The sequence below is a fragment of the Telopea speciosissima genome, unplaced genomic scaffold (assembly GCF_018873765.1).
Source record: "Telopea speciosissima isolate NSW1024214 ecotype Mountain lineage unplaced genomic scaffold, Tspe_v1 Tspe_v1.0098, whole genome shotgun sequence".
NCBI lineage: Eukaryota > Viridiplantae > Streptophyta > Magnoliopsida > Proteales > Proteaceae > Telopea > Telopea speciosissima.
The window spans coordinates 86,880-110,713 of record NW_025317434.1 but is presented as its reverse complement, the minus strand read 5'-3'; the positions used below and the strand labels follow the sequence as shown (position 1 = coordinate 110,713).

General features: G+C 42.4%; 1 protein-coding gene across 1 annotated transcript; it reads left to right on the top strand.

Moving 5' to 3' along the window:
- Nucleotides 1-16,061: 16,061 nt before the first annotated feature.
- LOC122647632 lies at nucleotides 16,062-16,538 on the top strand. The gene has a single exon (XM_043840985.1). It carries the CDS (start codon nucleotides 16,062-16,064, stop codon nucleotides 16,536-16,538), a length of 477 nt encoding a protein of 158 aa, XP_043696920.1.
- The last annotated feature ends 7,296 nt before the right edge of the window (nucleotides 16,539-23,834 follow it).

Here is a 23,834-nt window from a genome sequence, read left to right as displayed (position 1 = left end):
ATATGTCCATTTTCGGTTTAAACCAGACCGGGTGGGTCGTTTGGGGTTATTTGGGGGCATTTCTGTACTTTTTTGGGTTTGGTATTCTCTAAAAAGTGTCCTTATCTCGTATTAGACATGTGGATGCGATGTAGAGGGTCGAGACCTTTGAATCGATACCTATTTCGGCATATGTTCATTTTCAGTTTAAAACAGACCGGGTGGGCATTTGGGGTTATTTGGGGGCATTTCTGTACATATTTGGGCTTGGTATTTTCTAAAAAGTGTCCTTATCTCTTGTTAGACGTGTGGATGCGATGTTGAGGGTCGTGATCATCGAATCGATACCTATTTCGGCATATGTTCATTTTTGGTTTAAACCCGACCGGGTGGGTCATTTGGGGGCATTTCTGTACTTTTTTGGGCTTGGGATTTTCTAAAAAGTGTCCTTATCTCGTATTAGACATGTGGATACGATGTTGAGGGTCGTGACCTTCGAATCAATACCTATTTCAGCATTTGTTCATTTTCGATTTAAACCGGATAGGGTGGGCCGTGTGGGGTTATATCGAGGAATTTTTGCACTTTTTTGGGTTTGGGATTTTCTAAAAACTGTCCTTATCTCGTATTAGACATGTGGATACGATGTTGAGGGTCGTGACCTTCGAATCAATACCTATTTCAGCATTTGTTCATTTTCGATTTAAACCGGATAGGGTGGGCCGTGTGGGGTTATATCGAGGAATTTTTGCACTTTTTTGGGTTTGGGATTTTCTAAAAAGTGTCATCATCTCTTATTAGATGTGTGGATGAGATGTTGGGGGTCTTGAGCTTCGAATCAATACCTATTTCGACAAATGTTCATTTTCAGTTTAAACCAGATCGGGTGGGTCGTTTGGGGTTATTTGGGGGCATTTTTGTACTTTTTTGGGTTTGGTATTTTCTAAAAAGTGTCCTTATCTCTTATTAGAAGTATAGATGCGATGTTGAGGGTCGTGACCTTCGAATTGATACCTATTTTGGCATATGTTCATTTTCGGTTTAAACCAGACTGGGTGGGTCGGTTGGGGTTATTTTTGGGTATTTCTATACTTTTTTGGGTTTGGTATTTTTTAAAAAGTGTCCTTATCTCGTATTAGACGTGTGGATGCGATGTTGAGGGTCGTGACCTTCGAGTCGATACCTATTTCTGCATATGTTCGTTTTTGGTTTAAAACAGACCGGGTGGGTCGTTTGTGGTTATTTGGAGGCATTTCTGTACTTTTTTTGGTTTGGTATTTCCTAAAAAGTGTCCTCATCTCTTATTAGACGTGTGGATGCGATATTGAGAATCGTGACCTTCGAATTGTTACCTATTTCGGCATATGTTCATTTTTAGTTTAAACTTGATCGAGTGGGTCGTTTAGGGTTATTTGGAGGCATTTCTGTACTTTTTTGGGTTTGGGATTTTCTAAGAAGTGTCCTTATCTCTTATTAGACGTGTGGATACGATGTTGAGGGTCTTGACCTTCGAATCGATACCTATTTCGACATATGTTCATTTTGGTTTAAACCATATCGGGTGGGTCATTTGGGATTATTTGGGGGGCATTTCTGTACATTTTTTGGATTTGGGATTATCTAAAAAGTGTCCTTATCTCTTATTAGACATGTGGATGCGATGTTGAGGGTCCTGACCTTCGAATCGATACCTATTTTGACATATGTTCATTTTCAGTTTAAACCAGACTAGGTGGGTTGTTTGGGTTTGTTTGGGGGCCTTTCTATACTTTTTTGGGTTTGGTATTTTCTAAAAAGTATCCTTATCTCTTATTAGACGTGTCACGCCCCTATCCCGATGTAAGATATTTTTCCACATAGGGGTACGACTGGGACAATCATACATCATCCCAACACCTACCAAGATCGCAGATACAGTGTCCCGAGCCAGAGTCCACTCTGTCATCACAGCTTGGTAGCAGAAAGGAACGTACAAAAGGAATAAACTGTTCTAAATACATAGTTAATGGAAACAAACTTTAAATTAAATCATGTGAAATTATAGAGCATCGGTTCTCTAATGATAACACATATTTTTTATTTTTTGGTAAATTAATGGTAACACATTTTACAATTCTAATATATGTAACCATTCATTACTCTCCCTATAAATAAACATACAGTTTATACATGATTGGGGAATGAGGAGGGAAAATTAAATAAGAAACAATTGCCACGAGGGCACCAATCTTGGGTGTACATCTACATCCAAGTCACAGCCACCGGCTCCACTTGATGCGCATCCAACGGTGCTCCTCCAAGTAGTACCTCCTGCATAATCAACTAAAAAGGGTTGTGCAACAAGGTTAGCTACACTAGCTAGTGAGGGAGCGATGGGGAATCCGCGTACACCATACAATCAATATCAATCAGAATGATGCATGCTAATTTTAGATTCATTTTCCACCTAACACACAATTCTATCGGTCAAGTATATGCTACTGTGATAACTCGGGAAACACTGAGGGTCACTTATCTTATCGCCCCAGTGAGACCTCAATTATCACGAAGGGACCTGTGCCGGTAGAATCCATCATGGCCACCCATTGGCAAACCCCGATAGCCATCACTACCCCTGCCCTGGCTTCTCCCACCTCCACAGACCGCAGGTGCTCGGACTATCCAACACATAAACCCTTGTTGGCAAGGGTCGTAGCATAAGGGAACAAGCATCCTAGCCGCAGATATACTATATGCAGGTCCTATCGTCCAGAGAGGTATTCCGGGTGCATCAACATCTAATTCCATCTAGTACCCAGGTACCAGCATGGCAAGGCACATACAGTTCAGGATGACATATAACAGTTTTCATAATTAAATAAAGTGGGGTTCCGGTACAGGCACACCCGGCACCGTAGCCCGATACAATGGTGAGCATATTATCACATTTATAACAGTTCACATATGACATAAAAAGATGCAATGCGCACAATGCTTATAGTTATATAATAGCATGCTTAAGATTTGCATATTATAATATTCAAACCCGATAAAATCACCCAGAATCCACTCACCTAACACAGGCGTCGCTATGTGTGGTTGACATGAATCTCACCTGGGCGTCCCGCTCTCCATCGAGTTGGGTAGCCCAGGAATACAAAAACAGTCATTAAAGCATGTATAGAAGGGTCCTATGATAGGCCTATGAGGTTAAAATCAGATTTCAACCAAGACAGCCCGAGCGGACTCACGAGCAGTCTCAGTAGAGGTGAATCCGCCCCTAACTCCTTCCAGGCCAAAAGGTAAAACCAGAGCGAGCGGACCCATGAGTGGAACATCATACTTGAGTCCGATGGTGCATCCGTTCGACACTTGAGACACACTTAAAAGGGAGTGGATCCACGGGCGGATGTGCATCTTGGGTCCGCCCCTGCATCCGTTCAATTTCCTGAGACAGACCCGAGAGCAACAGGTCTCGAGCGGAGGCAAACAGAGTAAATTCGTGCCTTCGTTCGCTCAGGCTATTACGCAAGGTTTGTACTGGGCGGACTGATGGGGGATACCACGATAGATGGATCTAATCGGTTTTCTGTCGGCAGTCTCTTTCGAGATTGCAAAGGGCTTCAGCTCCAGCTTGAAGCTTGGAGCTCCTTAGTACCTCAGGGTGATGGAGAGGGTGTCTAAGCCTTCCTAGGGTCACTAGATCCTAGAGTCACCTCAAGGGTCCATGATCCTTCAAGGGTTTGGGTCTCACATTGGTCCAAGGGTTGGGATTAAGGTTCAAACCAAGGGTCCATTGGCCATGGCTGCAATTGCAGCACTTAGAGGCCTAGGTCAACATCCATTAGAGCTCCCAACTAGGGCCGAGCTTCACCTTGAGTCCCAATGGAACCTTAGGTTAGCCCTAGCTCAAGAAACCATTAAAATTAAAGAGAAATGGGGGAGAGGTAGGTTTGGGGAGCTTACCTTGGTGAGCTTCCTTCTTCCAACCACTCTCTCCATCTCTTCTCCTCCTCTTTCTCTTCTCCCTTGGGTCCGGCCAGCTGGGGAGAAGGTGTGGGGATGCCAGCCACCTTGCCATGGCTTCCATCCTCTTGCCTTCCCCTCCTATTCCCTTCTACTTCTCCTTCTTTTTTTTTCGATAAGTAAGATGTATGTGTATAAAAGAAAAAGAAAGAAAACAAAAGAAGGCAGCCTACTTCCAACCCTTAGACAACTCTAAGAGGGAGGAAGGGCCCCACACCCCCCGAGGACATGCCCCTCGGTAATACATGAGAAAGACACCCGACCCAAATCAAGGAGGTCTAAACTGGACCTTACCGGAGACATCATCATAAATCAACCGGTTAAGATCCTCAACAAAACCCGAAGGATATAAAATAGTCTCCCCATCACTAAGATCAATAGAAGCAATAAAATCCGTCGGCTGATTCAACTCCCTCCAAACATGCCTTATCTCATAACGAGCCAATTGGTTTAGGCTAGACAAAATCTGGAACTTCAAGGTATATACACTCCAAGGGCAGCTGGAAACACCTGTAAGAATCTCGATAGCCACCTTCGAATCAGATCTGATGGACATATGGCGAAGCTCTCTCTGTAAGCACAGAGTAACCCCCCTGTAAATGGCTAGTAACTCCATATGAAGAACCGAGGCCTCCACACCTTTGCCGACATAAGCCAAAACCGTACTTCTCCTTCTTCTTCCTCCCTCTTCCTCCTTCTCTTTTCTCTTGTCTCTTCTCCTCCACGGTTTGTGGGGGAGGGGGAGAGATAAGTGAATAAGAGGGGTTTAGGTATCCTTTAAGGGGTTAGATGGGCCTTAGGGTGTGTTTGGTTTAGGTATCCCCAATCAATTAATGGCCCTAGGTCTTTAAATGAGTTTTGGTTGAGGTCTAGGGCTTGTTTGGTCTTGGTCCCAACCATTAGGTCCATTAGGTCATGTTTGGGGTGCACCCTAAGTCCATAGGACTCAATTGTCCACTAGGGTCTGTTTGGTTTAGGCTAGGGTATATAAAACCCATTATTCACCCAAGTTAAGCCTTGTGGGCCCACTTTCATGGCCCAGTCAACCAATCAATAGTGAGGGTAGGGGTCCATGTGGTCCAAAGGTTCAATTAGGGTGTCTGGGACACGGGGGTGTGGGTCCCACAGGAAAAATAACCCAAAAGATTGATGACAACAGGGGTGGATTATCGATCGGATCCACCAGCAGTGGATCCGATCGTGACTCCGGTGCTGCTATCATGGCCCAAACTTCAAGGAAAGTTACGGGGCTTTAGCCCACACTTTCAGGTCTTCAAGGGGATTCTTTTTATGGTATTCTAAGTCTGAGGTCACAAGTGTTGACCAGTGCCACCATGGCATTACCTCTAAGGTAAATGTCCAAACTGCCCCGTGTATAAAGGGATATCTGGGGTACGGGTGTAACATCCCCCTAACCTTATTAAAAATTTTGTCTTCGAAATTTGTGACAACCCGGGTCTCAAGGTATAAGGGTTTATTGAAATATCAACGCTTGGATTACCCATTCTTAGACTAAGTCAAGGGTCAGGTCAAAGTAAGGCAGTGCCTACATGACACAGCAAGTCAGGTTCAATAATTCTCTTTCCCCCTAGGGTCTCATCACTACAAGGGTGAAGTTCATAGTAACCCTCAGCTCTATTGAACTAAGACTCAGTAGTTACCACATTCCAGAGGCAACCACACAGTCTTCTACACTAAACTGTGTCAGGATGAATAGGGAGTTTTCTAGATTCCCCAGATTAAGTGAAACCACCTAGGCCTTCACTACTCTGGTTACCATTGGGTTGCAGGACTTAACCTGCCTAGTTCCTAGTGCAGGGTTTACATTCTGAATACTTTTACTTCAGGTCATCTCAATACCTAACCCAACTTCAGGATGATTTGGAATATTGATGGGACCTCCATATGTGTCACTCCCAGCACGGAGGGAACGCATTGGCGACCCATTACTCCCTTCATATCTGTTGTTGGAAAAGGTTTTGTTACATTCATCAGTTTCAGCTTTCGCAACTTTTAACCCTATCGCACAGTTATCCCACAGGGAAAAGTCCATATTAATCCTCTTTCGAGAACCAACTATCCTCTCCTAGTTTAAGTTCGAGTCAATTCCTTTAACTGGTCCATTACTAGCCTACCCGATTAGCCTAAGGTTTGGTCGACCAATGTCGGGCTTAAACTACCTATCACTATAAGGTTAAACCAGAGTCACACTCATGACTCAGGAGAACTAATCTATCCACACACAAGGATGAAAGAAACACATTATTTTATATTTATTTTCACACCAATCATAGGTATAAGTTTAATAATTACATTCACATCCCTATGGACATATCTATAACCTAAGTCGATCCCTAGGAATAAAGGTAGCTCTAGGTATGGTATACTAAGTCTCTTTTGGAACCCAAGTCACGGTATAGGACTACCTCTATAAGCCTATACAAGGTTTGGATGAACCAAGTAAAGTACAAATAGAGTCATCACTAGCTTCAGGTGTCATGGCTGATTCCCAAGTACATGTGGTCTTTATTGTTCACTCAGGTTGAGTTATTATGATCCAGCCTAAGATCTCACCTTCTGGTCTAACTGAGGGTTGGATTCTATGTACCCCATCAAGGGTTTCTACACCACAAGGTTTGGGTTTTAAGATTTGCATCCACAAGGGTAACTCTCCTTCTCTCCCATAGGAGGGGAGTCACAACACACACTGATGTCTGCCATTTGCTTGGCTAGCCCAGTTGGGTATAAGTCCTAATCCCTTTCAATATTGAGGCACCAGACAAGGCTGAGGTGGTCCCCACAAATGGGTCACACAACCAGGGTGTCCAATCTAGGGTATAGGCATAATTTCATCACACATGGGTGGGACAAAAGGTCTCCAAAATCTGAGCTCAAAATCCTAAAATAACTTAGGCGGACTCATGACCGGTGTCAGTACTCTAGGTCTGTCCGTGGCTCCCTCGCGAAAACAAGGAGAGCGGACTAACGGGCGAATGTGGAATGTGAATCCGTTCGTTCGTTCGTTCTCAGAAGGTCAAAAGGCCGAGAGAAGATGAACCGATCGGATCTACGGGCGGACTCATAACTGTGAATCCGCTCATTGATCTGCTTAGGCTAATTATCTAAAATTCCAAGTTCTATGCGAGACAGAACGACGGGCGGAGTCACAATAAGTGGTTCCGTTCGTTTGTCCGTTCGAGGAATTTTAACAAAACAGAGCCGTGAGTTTTAAAAACTCAGTTTGGCTCCAAAGAGGGGAAACGAAACCGAAAGGGGAGAGGGCTGTACAAGGGTTTTCAGTTGGGCTCCCTAGCACTCCTTGGGGTTGATCTCTTGTGACCTCAAGCCTCTACATCAATCTTCTTACTCTCAAGGTAAGGTTTCCTCTTTTCTTTTCTCTTTTCCAATTCCTTCTTCTCTCATTGTAGGATTTGCTTGTCTCTACATATCCCTTTTTCCATTGTAGAACTTTGGCTTATGTCTCTTTATCTTCTCTTCTTTTTCTTCTTAGATTTGAGATGGATAGCCTAGGTTGTGATTGGATTTGATTTTGTTTACACTTTCATGGCCATATATGCCAAGATCATGCCCAAAATCGATTTTAGGCTAGGATTTTGGGTGTAAATCAAGCCCTATTGGATCAATGGCACTATATAGTTGGATTCCTCGTTGAGCATTGTATTTCTTATAAATTTTAAAGCCTTTGCAAGCATTTGAAGATTGTATGCTATGGTTGTCAAGTGTAGTCGGATCTACTTTGATTGGTTCTAGGTGTAAATTGGGTAAAACCTCAATCCTTTAATATTTTGGGGAAACCTTCAAGTTTGTGATTGCATCTCCAATTCATGGATATTATCCCATTAACATGTCCTCAATTACATTTCCCATCTTCATTCCAATAGTTGCTAAAATTCCTTGATATTTATCTCATTTTTCTCAATTAAATAATTCCTTGTCTCTTGTTGGGGGTATCCCATTCAGCATCTTGCTTGCTTGATAGTGTTTGAAATGTATAATAATCAAAGCTCATACATTGGGTTTGTTTGGTTGCAAGGGGAATGGAAATTTTTAATGTAAAGTGAAAATTTTTTCCCAAGGGAAATTATTTTAGGTGTTTGGTTGTCAGAGAATTGTTTTTCTCATGGAGAATAAATTTCACTTTTGTGGTCAGATTGCAATTTTAATTTACTGACAAAAAACGCAAGTAAAATCAAAACCCGAGAAACGACTCTTGAACCTTGCTTTGTGGGTTGTTTCGTCTATTGGAGAATCTCTGTGAACGTTTGAGAAGCTGAAGCCCTAACGTCTCTGGTGCTGGTTCTGAGAAGGCTTCGAAGCTCGAGTAAGCTCTGAAGCTAGGACGGGGCCTTCGATTCAAGTCTTCGGTAGACCTTGCATCTGGTTCATTGAAAAAATCCCCAAACCCTTGCTCCCTTCTTCTTCGTCTCCGTTCCTCGGCGATTGTAGCGACCTGCGAAGTGCGACCTCACAATATCAGAATACCCCCCGTGGCAGTCGATAATTGCAGCAGCAGATTCACCATCTCCGTTCAATTCGGCCAGCGACAATCTATCTACTCTATAAGTTTTCTCTCTGTGTATGTAAAAATGTTCATCAGATGATCTGGTAGTTATGAACTTCCCCTGTACTGTAACTTCAACAGCTCCCTTCCCTCTCTGTACTTTGGTTCTGGAAGGATTAGAAAATAAATACGAAACAAAAATATGCTTGGATATGTTTCTCTTTTTTTTCCTGGTAGTATGGATTTGTTTCTCTATTTTTATTATTACATAAGAGTTTGGAAACTGGATTTAATACTACACATGGCCATTGTGATTCCACTGTGTCATTATTTAATAGGAGTAGAAAGACGGAACAGGACTCATGTTGTGCCACTGAGTTTGGAATATTCTTTTTGTTCCCTCCCATGCTTCTTTTTTTTTTTTTTTGTGTTGAATATACTGTTGGGATGTCTAAGTCCTGCTTCAGCATGCTTTGAATTGGTTTCTGATTAAGGATAGCAGTAGCTTATATGGGGAACCTTCTTGAGACATAATAATCCAGCAGCTTCTCTCTCTGCATATTAGTGGGTCAAAACTGAGTCATTTTGCTTATCCATGCTTGGGGTTTTAAGAAATCCAGATATTTTTATTGCAATAGGTTATTCTTGTTCATTATATATCAGATTATGGATGTTTTGAGGGAAATGTTGGTATCTCCACCTTGTTGTGTTATAAGGGTATATATGCACACTTATATTAAATACTAGGTACTTCTAAATCCATAAATTTGTTCTTGTTTTCTATTTTTCATGGCTTATCTGGTTGATAGTTTAACTGGTGTAGGACTTGTTGATCAGAGATTATTAGAGATTTATTTGTTAGGCATATGATATTTAGACATATATTTGTTGCACCATCTCCTAGACGAACTGAAGATAACAAACTATAAGCAAAATAGTTGTGGTGGAGAAGGCATTTCCAAAGGCTTCTTTGTATGGCATTTGATTTCTATATTCTATATAGTTTTTAGTTTATGAAACTTTGGTAGTTGTGGATATAGTTGTTTCTGTTGTAGATTCAGTTTTTTTTTTTTTTTTTTTTTTTTTTTTAGATTCAGTTGTCTAATAGGTGGATTCCAAATCGTGCTTGGGTCAAATTTATTCAATTTCTTAACCTTTCTGTTACTCTAGTTTTGTCAAATTTTTGATCTTCTACTGATTATAAAATCCTACAGTATTCTTATTGAATTGGGTTCAGATTGTTTTAGTGATATCTGGTTTTATCCTCTCTGGGATTTTTTTTTACCATTCTGAATCTCTTGCTCAATCACCTTAGTCCTCATCCTGCTATTAACATTACACAATGTAGGACTCTTCAGAGAGTGACTGTTCTTTTGATAGAATCAATTCAGATTTTTTAGGTTAGTTACATAATAGACCCATTTATTGAAATTTTGGACCATTCTGATTTGTTTTCTTGAAGCAACATAATTTTCTCTTTTATCAGAGTACCCTGCCAAGGGGAGGAACATGTAATTATTCCCATGGTTTAAGAAACCTGGATCGGATATGGGATCAGCCATCAGAGTCGGTTGTGAATAATATAGGCAGCAAACAAGAGCGTTGCAGAAATCTACTGAATTTGGCTGGATTCTATTAACTGACATGATCCCTTTAGGCCCTTTTAAACCAAGCCCACTTGATATACACTTCAAAGCCTACTTAGTTTTTTATTTTCAAAAGGGACAAGTGAGCAAAGAGAGGGCTCAGAAAGGGAGAAGTGTATCCATCCCAAAGCAAGCATGGTCTCCTATTATGCAGCAAAAATCAAGGAGGGGAATGTTGATTCTACTTTGCAAAACCCGAAAAGGGGATGGAAGTTTAGTCATAACTGTAGTCAGGAGCACCATACCCGTATATGGGTTGGCTGGGATGTGGGCTGTCTTAAGGTGGACGTTCTAAAGGCTACTATTCAATTGATCCACATGAGGATTTCTGTTATTGGGACTTCTTTGTCCTTCCTTTGTACTGCTGTATATGTGCTAAATTCTCTTGAAGGTCGAATGGAACTTTGGAGGGAGATAACTGGCATTGCTTCAGGAGTTGTTGAACCTTGGGCTGTTATGGGAGATTTCAATACGGTTAGACACCAAAATGAGAAGATGGGAGGGGATGCTATCCATCAGGGGGTGGTTGATGAATTTAATTCCTGCATTTTCAATTCGGGCGTGGCTGACTTGAAATGGAGAGGGGAGTTTTTCACTTGGAATAATAACCAAAGCGGTACTCGTAGAATCTGCTGCAAATTAGATCGAGTCCTTGTTAATAGTGCTTGGCTGGACAAGTTGCGTTTCTCGGAAGCGAACTTCCTATGCCCGGGAATATCTGACCATAGCCCGATTGCTCTCAATATTTTGGACAATCTCAACTCTGGGCCTAAGCCGTTTAGGTTTTTTGATGCTTGGACTCACCACAAGGACTATGATGAAGTGGTAAAAAGGGGCTGGTTGAAGGCTATAAATGTCAACTTAAACCCCTTCTTGAGATTTGCTGCAAAGTTAAAGAATGTGAAATCTGAGCTTAAATGTTGGAATAAGGAGAGTATCGGAGATGTCTTCAAAAATGTTAAGGATGCAGAACATGATCTTGGCCGAATTCAGTATGACCTTTCTCTTTATCCCCTTGATGATTCCCTTGTTGAATTGGAGAAGGAAGCTAAAGGCAAGTTGTGGGCTGCGCTGCAAATGGAAGAAAGGTTTCTTAAGGAGAAATCTAGGGTTAGGTGGCTTGAGTTGGCAGATGGCAACAATAGTTTTTTCCACAAGTCCATGCAAAGTAGGCAAAACAGAAACCATATCTTGGAGGTCATGGATCAGGCTGGAAATACACTCACTAACCCTAAGGATATCAAAGAAGAGGCTGTTCTTTTCTACATGAAGCTGTTCGGGTCAGATTACACTGATTTGGGCTCTTGCCCCCCCTCGATTCCCCTTTTGGGGGTGGTTTCCGAATCTCAGAATATGGAGCTTGGAAAGGAGGTAAATGGAGACGAGGTTAAAAGAGTTGTGTTTAGTTTGAAAGACTCTAAAGCCCCAGGGCCTGATGGTTTCGGGGCTGGCTTTTACAAGCACTCGTGGGAGGTCATTGGTGAGGAGCTAACACATGCTGTCCAATGGTTCTTTGGGAACTCCTTCATGCCCCGTTCTATTAATGCAACCTTTATTACTTTGGTTCCGAAGTCAGGGGATGTCTCCACTTTTGCGGGGTTTCGGCCAATTGCTTTATGCAATCTCCTATACAAGATTATTACTAAAGCCATAATCAGTCAGCTTTCATCAAGGGCAGGTCTATTGTTGACAATATACTTGTTTGCCATGATATTGTGCGAGGTATCGAACAAAAAGCTGCCAGCCCTACTGCAGTTTTGAAGGTGGATCTTCACAAGGCCTACGACTCTCTAAGTAGGAAATTTTTGTTTGATGTGATGGGAAGAATGGGATTCTCAGATAAGTTCATAGGGTGGGTGAAGGCCTATGTAACCACTCCTATGTTCTCTGTCCTTATAAATGGCAGCCCGGCTGGTTTCTTCAATAGAGGGAGAGGGATTAGACAAGGGGATCCACTGTCCCCCTATCTGTTCACCCTTGCTATGGAGGCCTTCACTGGAATTATGCGAAGGCTTGAGAATGATGGTCAGATTAAGCTGCTGCCCCGCTGTAAATCATTTCATCTTTCACACCTCATTTTTGCAGATGATCTTATGATTTTTGTGAAGGGGAACCGCGATTCTATTTTAGCTAGTTTGGGGGGTCTGGATGAGTTTGCTGTCCTCTTCGGGCTTCAACTTAACAGATCTAAGTCCTCTATTATTTTAGGGGGCCTTACCCAAACTAGTAGTCTGGAACTTTTGGATTTAACGGGTTTTTTGGAAACCAAGCTGCCTATTAGGTACCTTGGAGTTCCTCTTGTGTGCGGCAGGTTATCCATGAAAGATTGCAGCCCCATCTTGGACTTGGTTCGTCGAAAGTTGGAAGGGTGGAAGGCTAGATTCCTCTCTTATGCTGGTCGTCTTCAACTCTTAGCTTCAGTTCTTCAAGGAAGTTACATTTACTGGGCAGGGATTTTTGGCCTTCCTGGTAATGTTATCACCAAGCTGGAGTCTATGTTCTCTAACTTCCTTTGGTCAGGCCCCTCTCTTCAAAGGAAGACCCACTTTATTTCTTGGGATGCGGTCTGTAAACCAAAATCAGAGGGAGGTTTGGGAATCAAGCGGATCAAAGAAATGAACATTGCTGGAATTATGAAGCAAATTTGGTGGATTGCCTCCAAGCAGGATCGGCTTTGGCTTAAGTGGGTTCAGCAAATATACCTAAAGCAAGAGTCTCTTTGGACAGTCAAGGGTCTCAACAACTGCTCCTGGGTCTGGCGTAAAGTTTTGAAGTATAGGGACAAAGCCCTTCCCCTTATCAAAACTATCATTGGGGATGGGGCTGTTACAAAGCTTTGGCTTGATAATTGGCACCCGTTTGGAGTTCTCTTGAATAGATTTGGTAGCAGGATATGCTACGACGCAAGCTCCTACTCTCTTGCTGCCCGACATGCGTGTGTCAAGGAGATTGTGCGTGATGGAGATTGGTACCCTGGCCCCTCTACATCTTTTGACCTCATTGATATTTGAAGGGCCCTTCCAACCATTGAAAAATTTCACGATGAGGTTCCGGATTTGACAGTTTGGATTGGCAACTCTTCGGGTAATTTCACTTCCAAATCAGCTTGGAATGCTGTCCGCACAAGAAATGCCCGTACAGATTGGAGTGAAGCTGTTTGGTTTGAAAGGGGGATTAATTCCCATTGCTTTATAGCTTGGAGATGCCTTTCGGATGCCCTCCCTACAAGGGACAACCTCATTCATAGACATATTCGCTCCTCATCATTGTGAGTTTTGTCGAACCGAAAGCGAAATCATCTTTTCTTTGGGTGCCCCTTCTCTACTGACATTTGGAAAATTATTTATGAGCTTTGCTTTCATGATGGAACCATGCCAAGCAATGTCATTGATGCAGCCATCTCGGTTAGATATGCCGCAAGTAGAGCAGGGAAGTTGGGGCTGATCACCAAGCTTGCATTCTGTGCCACAATCAAGCATATCTGGTCGGAGAGAAATTTCAGAATTTTCAGGAACAAAATCAGACCTAAGGACCAGATCATAGGGGCTATAAAGGGGGATGTTATTGGCAGATTATCTTCCATTTCTTTGGTGGGTGACCCTACTACTGCCAACCTTCATATTGCTGCTAAATGGGGTCTTCAAGTTCATTGGGCTGCTCGAATTCCAAAGGCCTGCTCTTGGTTTGCCCCTAATCCGAATATGGTTGCTCTCCATTGTGATGGGTCTCTTGCAGATGACAAAGCAAGCTTTGGGGGCCTCATTCGTGATGGATGTGGGGACCCCATAGCTGCCTATGCTAGTCTAGGGGAAGATCTTTCGGTGCTGTCCATGGAGTTTAAGGCTATTTACAAAGGAATTTCCCTTTGTATCGAGAAGGGCTTGTATGATGTTTCTATTAGGTCGGATTCGAAGCTGGCCGTCGACATTTTGAATGGGCAGATCACTGGGCCCTGGCAAATCCTTATTTTGAAAAGTAAGATCCTCTCTAAGTTTAGGCTGCTGAGGTCTAAAGAATTAGTTCATGTTTGGAGAGAACAGAACCAGCCCGCAGATTTCATGGCTTCCCTCCCTACTGACCCCTCTGGAACCTATTGGGAGCCTGAGTCTTTCCCTCCGGAGCTGACCATTCTCATAAAGAAAGATAAGGAGCTAGTAACCTATTATAGGATGTAGGCTTAGGGGTTTTCTTTATCCCTGCTGTTTGATAGGGCCTGTCCTATCTTGCTTAGGGTCCTTTTCCCCGTTTTTGGGTTCTTAAAGGATGCCTTTCTTTGTACATTTTTCTTTTCTTAGTAATACAAATCTTACTTATAAAAAATAAAAAATAAAAAACTATCCTTTCCCTCACTTGCTTGCTATGCTATTTAACCCTCATATAAAGCAAATTTTTCCACTTATTTCTAATATGTGGGCATTGATGGAATTGGACCCAGAGTACACGGTTAAGACCCTAGACCACATGCCAAAAGCAATCAGCAATCAGCTGATATTCGTATTTCTCAGCTGGTGGATTTGATGCAGAAGCTGTTGCTGTTGACTTTCAGGTAAAGCAGCTCTTAGGCAATGTGGGAACATATTAAAGTGCTTGTGGCTTCATACTTTCATCTGTGTTGTTGTGTAAATGCTGCTATTAGATTTTTCTATTGATGGATTTGGTATTTTGTATTGGATTGTTGGTTCCATTTTGGGCCTTCTGATGCAATACCTCAAGGGACCCTTTTTGTTATCTTTGTTCATTGACAACTAAGGACGGAGAGAGTGATGTGGATGTTGGATTGTCTTCTTTAGTTGTCAATGAACAAAGATGTAGAAGGAGATGGTGACTCAGAGGAGGAACTTATTATTGACATTGCAACTTCAATAGCAACATCAGCAGCTGTGGTGTGCAACGCTGTGGAATACTACTCAAAATATGTGGACAAGTCAATCCATAGGAATACTTATTATACTCATCGTGGTTGTGTGAGTCGTTTACTGGAGTCAGATGAGGACTGCAAACACATGACTGTAGATTGCTTTCAATGCTTTGTCAATATTTATTTATTTATTGGGGGGGGGGGGGTTGTACTCTGTTATTTTTGGGAAAAGGTTCCCTTGCAGCATACTTGGATTTGCATGATGAAATTTAGGGTGTTGGTACTTATTAACGGTGGATAAATTTTTAAATTGAACTCTCTTTGATTTGTATCTTCCCAATGCCTTAATTTTCCACTCCATGACGTTAGTAATATTCTCCTTTGCTCCAACCATTAAATATAATGTTGATTTGTCCATCGTAGGTTGGCATTTTTTATAGCGGAGATTTGCTTGCTTGCGGGTTCTGTGAGGAATGCCTACCATACCAGATACAGGATAGTTTTTGGGGACCAACCTCCTTCTTGCTAGACCTTGAGGAAAGGAGTCTTTGGAGTAGGGGCTGCCTTCATTGTGTTCACTGGCATACTCAATGAACTCTTCTATGTTTGCTATTCTAAGGCTAAGGATGGATTCAGATCTGAATTTGGCAAAGACATTGGTGTGGGGTTGGGAACTAGTTGAGTTAGCATAAGATACAACATTGTTAGCTACATAAGATACAACATTGTTAGCTAACTATAGTTGGTTAATTGGCTCTCCTTTGTGGTGTGCACCAATGACAAGTTAGATGTCATTCCTAAGCTGGTTTTTTGTGCTTCAGTTTACCATATTTGGTGGGAAAGAAATCAGCGTCTCTTTAGCAATACTTCAAGGACCTTTGACAAAATTTTCCAAGATATAAAGTTCGATGTTGTCACTAAAGGTTCTTACCCCCCTGTTGTGGCTGCCAGTAACTCAAGGAATCAGTTCTTGGTTGAGAAGTGGGGGATTCAAGTTAATTGGACTGTTTCGGTTCCTAAAGCTTGTTCTTGGTTTACTCCTTCAACCCATATGGTAGCGCTCCATTGTGATGGGTCTTTGAGCGCGTACAGAGCTGCATATGGAGGAATTATTCATCATGCCACTGGAGATCCTATTCTGGCCTATGTGGGTAAAGGGGTGGAGACTTCAGTGCTTAGCATGGAGTTATTAGCTATTCACAGAGGGGTGGCCTTGTGCTTGGAGAGGGATCTTCAAAGAGTTTCGATTAGATCTGATTCGAAGTTGGCAGTGGATATCATTACTGGTGCGGTCAGCTGCCCTTGGAGCGTGTATGTTTTGAAGTGCCAGATTAGCTCTCTCCTGACCCAATTGACTCACCTTGAAGTGAGACATGTTTGGAGGGAACCGAACCAGCCGGCAGATTTTGTTGCCTCCATTGACAATGGGGATGGGGAAACTATTATTTATCCCCCAGACTTTCCTGAAGACCTGATGAGGCTAATTCACAATGATACTGATAGGAAGACCTACTTTAGGATTCCGTGATTGGGGTGGCCTTGCCTTTTCTTTGTGTTTTCGAGGGGTCTGTCCTCGGGGGGTGTGGGGCCTCTTCCTCTCCCTTAGGTCTGTCTAAGGGGTGGTGATTGGCTGCCTTCTTTTGTATCTTCTTTTTTCGTTCTATACACTCACATATTACCTATCAAAAAAAAACTATGGAACTGTTTGCACTTTGGATTTATAATGTTTGGCTCACTGGTTTAGTTTCATTGGTGTTTCTTGTGGAGCTTAATTTTGGTCTTTGGATATGGTGTTTGATCCTAGTTTCTATTCCGTATATATATTCTTTTGTTGTAACTCTATACTTGCCCTTGTATACAGTGCTCACATCGTAGTTGGAAAACTTCAATTAGGAACTTGACATTGCAATATGATACAGACATGCCATTGAGGCTGGTCTTGTTTGTGACCATTTTTGGATTCTTTTGTTTTTGGGTAAGCAAAATGTATTATTTGGTTTATTGAGGAAAAATCCAACTGGTTATAGATAGAATTTCCTTTATCCAACTTGTCATTGGAAATCGTTTTATTTATTTCTTCCACACAAGGTTAGAGAAATGCAGAAGAGGCATATTGAATGTTCGCATTTTGAATCATTAGGCCCGAATTTACAATTTGGTTTTGCCTCAATGGTCATTAATGACTATAAAATGTCTGCCCAGCTATTTATGAATGTTTGATAATATCCCCCCATTGATGTGCGAATACCCTCTCCCAACCATCCAAATTGTTAGAATTCAGACGCGTTCTCTAATTGCCTATGCACATTTGTGTGTGTGTGGGTGGGTCTCAACAGGGTAGTTATGATGTGTTTTCAAACATTATTTCAAATTCATCAAAATTATATTATATATAACAAAAGTTTGAAATGACTGTTACACTCCTTGGTCCTTTTTGCCTTTCTAGGGGGTGTGTCGGTCATTTCACGTGACTGTGCCTAGGTGTAGGTACACCCCGCCCTGCAGCACTGGTTAGCGTTCCTTTTTTCATAAATTATTAAGACTTAATAAGTGAAAGTTAGTACACTGGGTTGGATTACAAATTTAAAAAAATTTTACATTGATTTTACATCAATTTTTCAGACAATCAAACAACTTAGTAAAATTAATTTCACTTTACTTCCTTTGCAACCAAACGACTTAAAAGGGAAAAAAAATTCCCTTCACTTCTCTTCCCTTCCCTTCACTTCCCTTTCCCATTTCCCTTGCAACCAAACTGGCCCATTGTTCATTTCTAAGCACACTAGGGATCTCATGTAGACTTCATGTATGATTTGATCTTATTTCTTTTCTTCTCACATATCTCAAATGGTACCCATATTCCACATTCTATATCCCCATCATTCACATATGTATATTTGATTTCCTCGTCATGCCTAACCTTCTTTCCAAGTCATTCCACTCCATTTAAGCATACCTTTTCCTATAATTTAATTGCCAATTGTATATCATTATTTCAACTGGACTTACATTTGTTGTCCTTCTTAGGTTGGTGCCTTGTGTGTAGGAAATTCAATCATGGCCCCAAAGAGAAGAAGAGACCTATCCATTGCAGCTTCTGCCCCTACAGCTTACAATGTGCATTGCTCCACCTTGGAGAAAATCGAAGGGATTTATCGAGAGCATCTCTTCAACAGGAAGATTCTCGTGGAGAGAGACATCACTGTAGAGGAGCTTCTAGCCTATAAGGTGGGGGCTAAATTTGAGAGACTGAAATGGACCAACATGCTTATCCAGCCGGACTTTTACTATCCCACATTGGTCCGGGAGTTTTATGCAAATTTGGTTCTGACCAAGGAGGAAGATGATGAGTACAAGCTAATTTCCTATGTGAAGGGAGTTATCATTGGTTTCAGTGCAACAAAGTAGGGGATTCTTCTCAGCATACCTTCAGAGGGTAAGAGGGTGTACTACCCTCCGAGCAGTCATCCAGACCAGTGTCTTCCTCTGGATGAGAGGCGATAATTGTTTAAGATCCTTTCCAATGACAGGCTCGAGGAGAATGAAGATCTCTCCAAGTTCCCTCCTTCATAGCGTGTCTGATCTTCATAGCCAGAACAAATTTAGCTCCTTCCAAGGCTCACAGCACTTTACCTCCTCTGATGTCTGCAGTTTTGGCCCACTCCCTATATACTGGTCAGCCTATCTGTTTGCCTCACGTGGTCATGCAGCCCATGGCCTACGTAGTGATGAATCCTGACAGCAACAACACCTTACCCTACGGTCGCCTGCTTACTAGAATCTTCTTATTCCTTGGGGTTGATCTAGACCATGAACCCAAAGGAACGTGCACAGAGGGACCCATTGGATTTAATGCACTGCAGAAAATGAACTTATATTATAATTTTGACAGTGCAGGTGAGCAAGTGGATTACGGGGGTGGCAGAGGTGGCAGGGAGGAGGATGAGGAGGACAGTGATGATCTGGAGTTCATGGGCTCAGGGCCTTCTACAGCAGGTACTTCTAGTGCACCTGGGGGAGACAGCGACATTATGATGGCCATTCGGCGATTGACTCTGAGGGTGGCAGACGGTTTTAACGACGTCAAGAAGCAATTCTCAGACCAAGCTCAGCGCTTAGAGGGCATCGAGCGAGAGGTGAAAGATCTCAGTGCTTTCCTGGGTCGAAGTGGTAGAGGTGGTGCACAGGCCTAGCTCGGTTCTCCTCCAGCAATCGTTACAGTTATCTTACTCAGTTCTTGTTGATCCCGTCCTTGATGGATCTTTGTGGAACTCTTTTTATTTTACTCTTTTCCTTTAGTTTTCCCTTTTCTCCTTTTCTTCTCTTTCTTTCTAATCAAATGGTTTTGTGGACTTTTGTGAACTTTTAAGAACTTTCTAATTTGTGGGGGATGAATGTAATCTTAATTCTGGATGGAACAAATCAGATGGTTTGAAATTGGCACAGGTAAAATATGGTGGTTTTGGTTGGAAATGGGCGAAATCATGCCCAAGCAGGAATTTAGAACAGTTGGAAACTTGTAAACAGTTATATATATATATATATATGTAATGCTTAATTCCTCTTGCTTAGATCATTGTGGATTATTGTGGGTTGATTATACTTAATTCATTATCGCTTATGAATGATAGCATATATTTATCCAACTAATATCTACTTAGGACTCAACCAAGCAATTACATAATTATTGCTCGATAACCTATGTTTCAAATCCTATGTTCCATGTTGCCTATTATCATCTAAGTTCTGATTTTCACCTCAATCAAGCAATTACATAATTATTACTCGATAGCCTATGTTTCAAATCCCCCTTCCCCTCTTAGGCCTATCTAAGGGGGGAGGGTAAGGGCTGCCTTCCTCTGTTTTCTTTCTTTTTCTTTATACATATACACTTACTTATAAAAAAAAAAGCCTATGTTTCAAATCCTAAGTTCCATGTTTCCTATTATCATCTAAGTTCTGGTTTTCACTCCAATCAGTCTTCTCCCTAAGTCTGCATACAATAGTTTACATTCTTGAGACTTTTACTTTAGAACCTATTTGTGGAGAGTAAATCAAAAGGTCACATTGAACTGTGGTCGGTGCAGAGCATCACGCTTTGATACCACTCTGTCACGCCCCTATCCCAATGTAAGATATTTTACCACATAGGGGTATGACTGAGACAATCACACATCATCCCAACACCTACCAGGATCACAGATACAGTGTCCCGAACCACAGTCCACTCTATCATCACATCTTGATAACAGAAACTAACATACAAAAGGAATAAACCGTTCCAGATACAGAGTTAGCGAAAACGAAATTTAAATTAAATCATGTGAAAATATAGAGCATCGGTTCTCTAATGATAACACATATTACAATTCTAATATAAGTAACCATTCATTACTCTCCCTATAAATAAACATACAGTTTATACATGATTGGTGAATGAAGACAGAAAATTAAATAATAAACAATTGCCACGAGGGCACCAATCTTGGGTGTACATCTTCATCCAAGTCACAGCCACCGGCTCCACTTGATGCGCATCCAACGGTGCTAATCCAAGTAGTACCTTCGGCATAATCAACTAAAAAGGGTTGCGCAACGGGATTAGCTACACTAGCTAGTGAAGGAGCAAAGGGAAATGCACATACACCATACAATCAATATCAATCAGAATGATGCATACTAATGTTAGATTCATTTTCCACCTAACACACAATTCTATCGGTCACGTATATGCTACTGTGATAACTCGAGAAACACTGAGAGTCACTTATCCTATCGCTCCAGTGAGACCTCAATTATGCGTCGGTAGAAGCCATCATGACCATCCAGTGGCAAACCCCGATAGCCATCACTACCCTTACCCTAGCCTCTCCCACCTCCACAGACCGCAGGTGCTCAGACTATCCAACACATAAACCCCTGTTGGCAAGGGTCATAACATAAGGGAACAAGGATCCTAGCCGTAGATATACTATATGCAGGTCCTATCGTCCTTAGAGGTATTCCGGGTGCATCAACATCCCATTCCATCTAGTACCCATGTACCAGCACGGCACAACACATACAGTTCAGGATGACATATAACAGTTTTCATAATTAAATAAAGTGGGGTTCTGGTACCGGCACACCCGCCACCGTAACCCGATACAATGGTGAGCATATTATCACATTCATAACAGTTCACATATGAGATAAAAAGATGCAATGCGCACAATGCTTATATTTATATAATAGCATGCTTAAGATTTGTATATTATAATATCCAAACCCGACAAAATCACCTAGAACCCACTCACCTAACACTGGCGTCGCCATGTGTGGTTGACATGAATCTCACCTGGGCTTCCCGCTCTCCATTGAGTTGGGTAACCTAGGAATACAAAAACAGTCATTAAAGCATGTATAGAAGGGTCCCATGATAGGCCCATGAGGTTAAAATCATATTTCAGCACAAGCGGACTCACGTGCAATCTCAGCAGAGGTGAATCCACCCCTGACGCCGTTCAGGCCAAAAGGTAAAACCAGAGCGAGCGGACCCACGAGCGAAACATCATACTTGAGTCCGGTGGTGCATCCATTCGACACCTGAGACACACTTAAAAGTGAGCGGATCCATGGGCGGATGTGCATCTTGGATCCGCCCCTGCATCCGTTCAATTTCCAGAGACAGACCCGAGAGCAACAGGTCCCGGGCGGAGGCAAACAAAGTGAATCCGTGCCTTCATCCGCTCAGGCTATTATGCAAGGTTTATACTGGGCGGACTAATGGGCAATACGACGATAGATGGATCCGGTCGTTCGTCCGCCGACAGTCTCTTCCCAGATTGCAGAGGGCTTCAGCTCCAGCTTGAAAATTGGAGCTCCTGAGTACCTCAGGGTCATGGAGAGGGTGTCTAAGCCTTCCTAGGGTCACTAGATCCTAGGCTCACCTCAAGGATCCATGATCCTTCAAGGGTTTAGGTCTCACATTGGTCCAAGGGTTGGGATTAAGGTTTAAACCAAGGGTTCATTGGCCATGGCTGCAATTGCATCACTTAGAGGGGTAGGTCAACATCCATTAGAGCTCCCAACAAGGGCCGAGCTTCACCTTGAGTCCCAATGGAACCTTAGCCCTAGCTCAAGAAACCATTAAAATTAAAGAGAAATGGGAGAGAGCTAGGTTTGGGGAGCTTACCTTAGTGAGCTTCCTTCTTCTAGCCACTCTCTCCATCTCTTCTCCTCCTCTTTCTCTTCTCCCTTGGATCCGGCCAGCAGGGGAGGAGGTGTGGGGATACCAGCCACCTTACATTGGCTTCCATCCTCTTGCCTTCGCCTCCTATTCCCTTGTACTCCTCCTTCTTCTTCTCCCTCTTCCTCCTTCTCTTTTCTCTTGTCTCTTCTCCTCCACAGTTTGTGGGGGAGGGGGAGAGATAAGTGAATGAGAGGGTTTAGGTATCCTTTATGGGGTTAGATGGGCCTTAGGGTGTGTTTGGTTTAGGTATCCCCAATCAATTAATGGCCCTAGGTCTGTAAATGAGTTTTGGTTTAGGTCTAGGGCTTGTTTTGTCTTGGTCCCAACCATTAGGTCCATTAGGTCATGTTTGGGGTGCACCCTAAGTCCATAGGACTCAATTGCCCACTAGGGTCTGTTTGGTTTAGGCTAGGGTATATAAAACCCATTATTCACCCAAGTTAAGCCTTGTGGGCTCACTTTCATGGTCCAGTCAACCAATCAATGGTGAGCGTAGGGGTCCATGTGGTCCAAAGGTTCAATTAGGGTATCCGGGACACGGGGGTGTGGGTCCCATAGGAAAACTAACTCAAAAGACTGATGACAGCACGGGCGGATTATCGATCGGATCCACTAGCAGTGGATCCGATCGTGACTTCGGTGCTGCTGTCATGGTCCAAACTTCAAGGAAAGTTATGGGGCTTTAGCCCACACTTCCAGGTCTTCAAGGGGATTCTTTTTATGGTATTCTAAGTCTGAGGCCACAGGTGTTGACCAGTGCCACCAAGACATTGCCTCTAAGGTAAATGTCCAAACTGCCCCGGGTTGGGGATATCTGGGGTACGGGTGTAACAAGACGTGTGGATGCGATGTTGAGGGTCATGACCTATTTTGACATATGTTCATTTTCGGATTAAACCAGATTGGGTGGGTCATTTGGGATTATTTGGGGCATTTCTGTATTTTTTTGGGTTTGGTATTTTCCAAAAAGTGTCTTTATCTCTTATTAGATGTGTGGATGTGATATTGAGGATCGTGACCTTCGAATCGATACCTATTTTGGCATATGTTCATTTTCGGTTTAAACCTGATCGGGTGGGTCGTTTGGGGTTATTTGGGGGCATTTCTATACTTTTTGGGTTTGGGATTTTCTAAAAAGTGTCCTTATCTCTTATTATATGTGTGGATGCGATGTTGAGGGTCGTGACCTTCGAATCGATACCTATTTTGACATATGTTCATTTTCAGTTTAAACCAGACTGATGGGTCGTTTGGGGTTATTTGGGGGCATTTATGTACTTTTTTGGGTTTGGTATTTTCTAAAAAGTGTCCATATCTCTTATTAGAAGTGTGGATGCGATGTTGAGGATTTCATGACCTTCGAATCCTTACCTATTTTGACATATGTTCATTTTCGGTTTAAACCAGACCGGGTGGGTCGTTTGGGGTTATTTGGGGGCATTTCTGTTCTTTTTTGTGTATGGTATTTTCTAAAAAGTGTCTTTATCTCTTATTAGACGTGTGGATACAATGTTGAGGATCGTGACCTTAGAATCGATTCCTATTTTGGCATATGTTCATTTTCAATTTAAACCAGACTGGGTGGGTCATTTG

What these genes read in the sequence shown, in the direction of transcription:
- LOC122647632 (XM_043840985.1), top strand. Translation starts at nt 16,062, where the DNA reads ATGGTAGCGCTCCATTGTGATGGGTCTTTGAGCGCGTACAGAGCTGCA.